This window comes from Dipodomys ordii, unplaced genomic scaffold (genome assembly GCF_000151885.1).
Source record: "Dipodomys ordii isolate 6190 unplaced genomic scaffold, Dord_2.0 Scaffold21, whole genome shotgun sequence".
NCBI lineage: Eukaryota > Metazoa > Chordata > Mammalia > Rodentia > Heteromyidae > Dipodomys > Dipodomys ordii.
In genome coordinates, this window is record NW_012267237.1 from 271,096 (window position 1) to 277,278 (window position 6,183).

A 6,183-nucleotide genomic window follows, 5' to 3' on the forward strand; every position below is an offset into this window, starting at 1 on the left:
CCAGTCCAGAGCTCAGGCCAGCGCAGACCCTGACCATCCTCCTCCCAGTCCAGAGCTCAGGCCAGCGCAGACCCTGACCACCCTCCTCCCAGTCCCCAGAGCTCCCAGACAGGACTGGGGAGCAGAAACTCTAGCTCGCAACTGCATGCTCTCAGCTACAGCCCAGGTGATTCTCTCAGTAGTCTGTGCCCATAAAGAGACAGACTAGCTTCCTCCTCCCAGGAACAGAGGGCCGGGGCTGCCTGCCCCAGGAGAGGTTAAAATGAAAAACGAACATTGACTCCTGCAGCGTCCTCAGGAGACTGACCAGGCCCAGTGTGTGGCAAAGACTGTGGACAAGGGTGTGGGGCAGGGCCCAGGGAGCCTGCTCTGCCCCTTTGTGCCTTGAATGCTCACGTTTCCCCAGGAAGGACCTATTTTCTGGCGAAGGAAATGGGTCTCTTCCACACTTGGTGCCATGAGCAGAACTCCAGTTCCATTAGCTGTGGGAGTCCGGGGTGGTGGCAGGATGGCTTCTAAGAGAGAGGGCAGAGACGTGGGCCACAGGCCACAGCACAGCCCTGGGACCATCTTCTGGACTTGCTGTGGAGAGCAGCCTCCCATATCCAGTCATTGGTCCCTGCTCAAGGCGTCGGAGGGTCTGAGTCTACAGCCCAGATGGCCTCCTGGGCCGGGGAGCCCAGCACAGAGGCCGGCTTTGGGTGAGAGTTGTCGCTGCCCACTCTGGAGGGCAGGGCCTGCACATGGCCAGATGCTGAGAACCCAGGGAAGGGTCTGCAGAGGGGCAGACAGGCCCTGGGACATTGCCACACGGTGCAGCTCAGACTGTAGAAAGCCAACAGTCCCCCAGTCACCGCCGTGGGGACTCGGCTCAGCCTGGGTGGACTGCAGAGGGTTATCTCTTCCCAGCAGGCCTAGTTCAGCAACTTCGTCCTCTCTCAATGAGGTGGGCTAGGAACAGGGGCTGTGGCCCTTGGTGAAGGCTTGTTGTCTGTGCGCAGCTTTCCCGGGTAGGGAGTGGCGGGCTTTGGGGTTGTTGTTTTAGGATGACCCCAACAAATGAGGGTAGGCAGTCTGATAAAGTCAGGGAGTGGGCCGGCCGCCTGTGGGTGGAAAGTCCACCACTTGTTCCTTTGGGCAAAAGTGGATGATTCACATATCCCATGTAATAACACTAGTTTATATTCTACCTCACAGTTAGAACAAGAATCAAGAATTTCATCTGTTTGAGTAAACAGGGCCCACTGAAATCACTGGCCAGTTTGGCAAGACAGAAATAAGGGGCCTGCTTCCCCGGCGTGGTCTCCCTCCCAGGTAAAGACGAGAGTAGCCACCTTCCGAGGACGTGGACAGCTTTTGCTAGGACCCTCCGCTAGGACGCGCTTACCTGACTGTCTCAGGAGCCTGGGGTGAGAGTCCTCCACGAACCCCACGCACCAACGCTGCAGATGTGGAGTTAGGTGTCCAGGCAGAGCCCTGAGGTCAGCACCCAGCTGAATGGATAAGATTTACAGCTGTCAAGTGAGGCCCAGGAAATGGAAATAGGTTTTTAATATTGCTGTTTTTGCTTTCTTCTCTTTTTGTCTTATTTGTTTGTTTATTTGTCTTTGGAAAGACAAAGGCTGAACCAATGCAGCAGTGGTACTCAGACACAATGTGGAAAATAAACTATGCAACTTGTGGATGGGGATGGGAGGGGAGAAAACTGGGGGAGTGTGAGGGAAGAGGGGACGTTGTTGAGAAAGAACTGTACTTTTTACCTGACTTGTGTAACTGTAAGCCTTCTGTATATCACCTTATGATAACAATTACATTTTCTTTGTCGGTCACGGGGCCTGAGCTCTGGGCCTGGGCGCTGTCCCTCAGCTCTTCAGATCAAGGCTGGCGCTCTACCACTTGAGTCACCACACTACTTTTGGCTTTTTTTCTGCTTATGTGGTGCTGAGGAATTGAACCCAGGGCCTCATGCATGTGCAAGTGCTCTACCCCTGAGCCAGCCCTAAAAAAATTTTTTTAAAGACTGTTTAACTCCCAGGGCTGCAAGTGCTACCCCAAGTTGGAGGTAGGCTGAGGGAAGCACTGGGAAGCTGCTCGAAGGGTCGCTTCTGGGTCAGGGGGACGCTCCTGGGTCAGGGGGACAGGTGCTCACTCTGTGCCCACAGCAGGAGGGGGGGGCTGTGAGGCAGTTTTGGCCCAGCCTGGGAGGGGCTGACAGGTGGGCTGATTCTCCAGCCAGGATCCTGTGCCATACTGGGATCCACTGGGGCTTAGGGCCCAGGAAAAGGCCATGGTCGTGGGCAGAGCTGTCAAGCTGAGTGGACTGGGGTTCTACACAAATTTCCTGGGAAGGGAGCTGGGTAAGATGGTGCTCAGGTGGGAGCCGCTTGCAGCCAGCGTGGCTCATTCCTCCAGGCCCCCTGGCCCCCACTCACAGGGCTGACCTGCCGTACGTGGAGACCGTGTAGAACCTGCATGTTACCAGAGGTGGGGGGAAGGGGCGTGCAGCTCGGCCGCCATCCAACAAGAACCTGGGGTGAGCCTGGGGAAGCCAGAAAGCACGGCAGGGACTCATCTGTCTGCTCTTCCCTACAGCCTTGCGGGAGACGCGTGTGTGGCCAGCGGACACCCTCCCCTCCGGAGAAGGCCCTATCAGAGCGTGTCCTGTGCAGGAGGGGCGGCTGCTGTTAGAGGTGAGCGTTTACCTGGTGGTGACCCCATGCCTGGCGGTGACCCCGCACCCGGCGGTGACCCCGCGCCCGGCGGTGACACCCGCACCGCACTTGCGTGCAGCTCTCCTCTGGGAAGCCCTTCAGTTAACATAAAGCCACAGGCTCCTGTGTGTGCTCAGGAGCAGTCAGGCCCACGCGGTCCTGGTCACAGATAGTTGTCAAACTCCCGGAGGTAAGGCCCACAGTTTGGGACAGAGAGATGCCGTAGCTGCGGGACCGACATGCAAGTCTGAGTGTCTTTCTTTATTCTGCATTTTCTGGTTTTGTTCATCAATGAGAGAATCTAATAAAATAATAAGCCATTCCTTTTCCAGTTTAAAGAGCTGGAAACGTCAGCGTGGAGCTTCTCCGCCTGAGTTTGGCTGGATTGGCTTCTGAGACGGACTGGACAGTTCTGGAAGTGCACACTGGACTGGGCTGGAGGAGCACTGGGATTTTATTTATTTATTTTCTAGTCCTGAGGCTTGAACTCTGGGCCTGGGCACTCTCCCTGAGCTCTTTTGGCTCAAGGTCAGTATATCACTTGAGCAATTGTACCACTTCTGGCTTTTTCTGGGATAAGTGTCTCACAGACCTTTCCTACCCCGGCTGGCTTTGGACTGTGATCCTCAGATCTCAGCCTCCTGTAGCTGGGATTATAGGTGTGATTCACCAGTGCCCAGCTTGGACACTGAGATTTTAGAGTGCTGGGCTTTCCCTGAGCCACTCACTCTGGGCCTGTGACACTTCAGGGGGTGATCAGGACGGAGCAGCCTGTGGAGCTCGAGGTCTGGCACGGGACCTGGAGGTCAGTGGAGCTGTCCTGGGGTTTGATGGGCACCCATGGAGCCTCCTGGACTGTGTCTTTCCCACTCCCACTCCTAACGCGGCTGACCATGACAAAGCCAGGGTGAGGGGGATTTTCCTTTCCTGACTGTGGCTGTGGGAAAGGACTGGCCTCCAAGAACCAGACCTGTTCTGGAATTACCCTGAAGAGAGAGCAGAGGACCTCTGCAGCCACAGAGGTCCTGTGAGCCTCCCCTCCCACCTTCGCCCCCAGCAGGGTCAGCTGGGGCCGGCCTGCCTTCCATCTGGGGAGCTACCCGGCTGTGGGTGCTGGTTTCTCGGGATGTTCTTAGCATTATGAGAAGCTGTGCGCTGTATTCCAAGGGGCCAGGCAATGGTGCACCCCGGGAATGAGCAAGTCCTACAGCTGACATTCTGTCGTTAGCGTCTCACAAATCCAGCTGGCATTTCCTCTACAGAAGACAGACCACTCTTCTTACAGATGGCTTATTTGCTGCGTTTATTCAGCTGTTCACCTAAAAGCAGACCATCTGCTTCTCTGCTGCTGAGTTCAGAGAATTCTTTATGAATCCTAGACACGTGTCCTTTGTCAGTTCATAAATCCTGTGGAACGATTTGTAAAATGTGCTCTTTTCCTTGTCCAGACATGACAGACTGCAGGGGGGGTGATTAATTCTGACAAAGATCAGTCTGTCAGTGTTTAATTTTGATGAAGATTGATTTATCAATGATTAATTCTGACAAAGATCAATTTGTCAGTGTTTAATTCTGATGAAAGTCAGTTTATCATTTTGTAGGCAAAGACTTTATATATCACATCTAGGAACTCCTAATTACTTCCATTTATATTGGGTTTATGCCTAAGTATTTTATAGTGTCTATGTGGTGTTCTTTTTTTTTCTTTTTGTCGGTTGTGGGGCTTGAACTCTGGGCCTGGGTGCTGTCCCTCAGCTCTTCAGCTCAAAGCTAGCGCTCTACCACTTGAGCCACAGAGCCACTTCCGGTTTTCTGGTGGCTTATTGGGGATAAGAATTGCACAGACTTTTCTGTCTGGACTGGCTTTGAACCGTGATCCTCAGATCTCAGCCTCCTGAGTAGCTAGGATGACAGGTGTGAGCCACCGCTGCCCAGCTTCTATGATGCTTTTATTTCACTGTATAATTCTCATATCTATAACTAGAGATAGGTGTTTTGTTGTTGTTATTTTTTGTGTTTGTTTTATGGTACTGTGGTACTCAGGGTCCCACACAAAACAAACACAGGAAGCAAAAAAATGGACACTCAGCCGGGCACTGGTGGCTCAGGCCTGTCATCCCAGCTACTCAGGAGGCTGAGATCTGAGGATCATGGCTCAAAGCCAGCCCAGGCAGGAAAGTCCATGAGGCTCTTATCTCCAATGAACCACCAGAAAACCGGAAGTGGCGCTGTGGCCCAGGAGGTAGAGCGCTCTCCTTGAGCTGAAGAGCGCAGGGACAGCGCTCAGGCCCAGAGTTCAAGCCTCACAACCGACAAACAAAAAAAGGAAACAGCCTCCTGACCAGCTGGGATTACAGGTGTGGGCCACCGCCCCAGGCTAATTGAATTTATTGTGATTTGAATCATTCTCTCTACTTCTCCTTTGTGGTGGAGGTCTTTCACAGAAGCTGGACCCCACCCCTCTCCCCTGCAGTCTCTCCTCAGGACCTCCCCCCTCTCCCCTGCAGTCTCTCCTCAGGGTCTCCTCCCCCCTCTCCCCTGCAGTCTCTCCTCAGGACCTCCCCCTCCTCCCCTGCAGTCTCTCACCAGGGTCTCCCCCCCTCCCCTGCAGTCTCTCACCAGGGTCTCCCCCCCTCTCCCCTGCAGTATCTCCTCAGAGTCTCCTCCCCCCTCTCCCCTGCAGTGTCTCCTCAGGACCTCCCCCCCCTCCCCTGCAGTGTCTCCTCAGGGTCTCCTCCCCCCCCTCCCCTGCAGTCTCTCCTCAGGACCTCCCCCCCCTCCCCTGCAGTCTCTCCTCAGTGTCTCCCCACTCCTCTCCCCTGCAGTCTCTCCTCAGGGTCTCCCCACCCCTCTCCCCTGCAGTCTCTCCTCAGGACCTCCCCCCTCTCCCCTGCAGTGTCTCCTCAGGACCTTCCCCCTCTCCCCTGCAGTGTCTCCTCAGGGTCTCCTCACCCCTCTCCCCTGCAGTCTCTCCCCAGGGTCTCCCCACCCCTCTCCCCTGCAGTCTCTCCTCAGTGTCTCCCCCCTCTCCCCTGCAGTCTCTCCTCAGGACCTCCACCCCTCTCCCCTGCAGTGTCTCCACAGGACCTCACCCTCCTCTCCTGCAGTCTCTCCCCAGGACCTCCCCCTCCTCCCCTGAAGTCTCTCCTGGCTGCCTCTGAGTGCTGTTGTTCTGTCTCCACTGGAAAGTGGGCATGTGTCCTGTTCCCTTCATCCCTGCCGCGCATGGTAGCACAGAGCCGGGAGGAAAGTGCTTATCTGAGGGCCTCCCCCTGGCTGCAGTGCAGGTCTGTGCATCAGCTCATGGCGGCCTCCCCCTGGCTGCAGTGCAGGTCTGTGCCCCAGCTCATGGCAGCCACCCCCTGGCTGCAGTGCAAGTCTGTGCCCCAGCTCATGGCGGCCTCCCCCTGGCTGCAGTGCAGGTCTGTGCAGCAGCTCATGGCGGCCTCCCCCTGGCTGCAGTGCAGGTCTG

The 6,183-nt window shown here is 55.7% G+C and overlaps 1 protein-coding gene across 1 annotated transcript in view; it reads left to right on the plus strand.

Moving 5' to 3' along the window:
• The window catches only part of Ahrr (aryl-hydrocarbon receptor repressor), a 55,748-nt gene that overhangs the window by 16,870 nt on the left and 32,695 nt on the right, over positions 1–6,183 (plus strand). Inside the window, exon 3 of the mRNA XM_013013821.1 lies at positions 2,593–2,690. Coding sequence (XP_012869275.1) covers positions 2,593–2,690 — 98 coding nt within the window. The remainder of the gene's footprint in view (positions 1–2,592; positions 2,691–6,183) is intronic.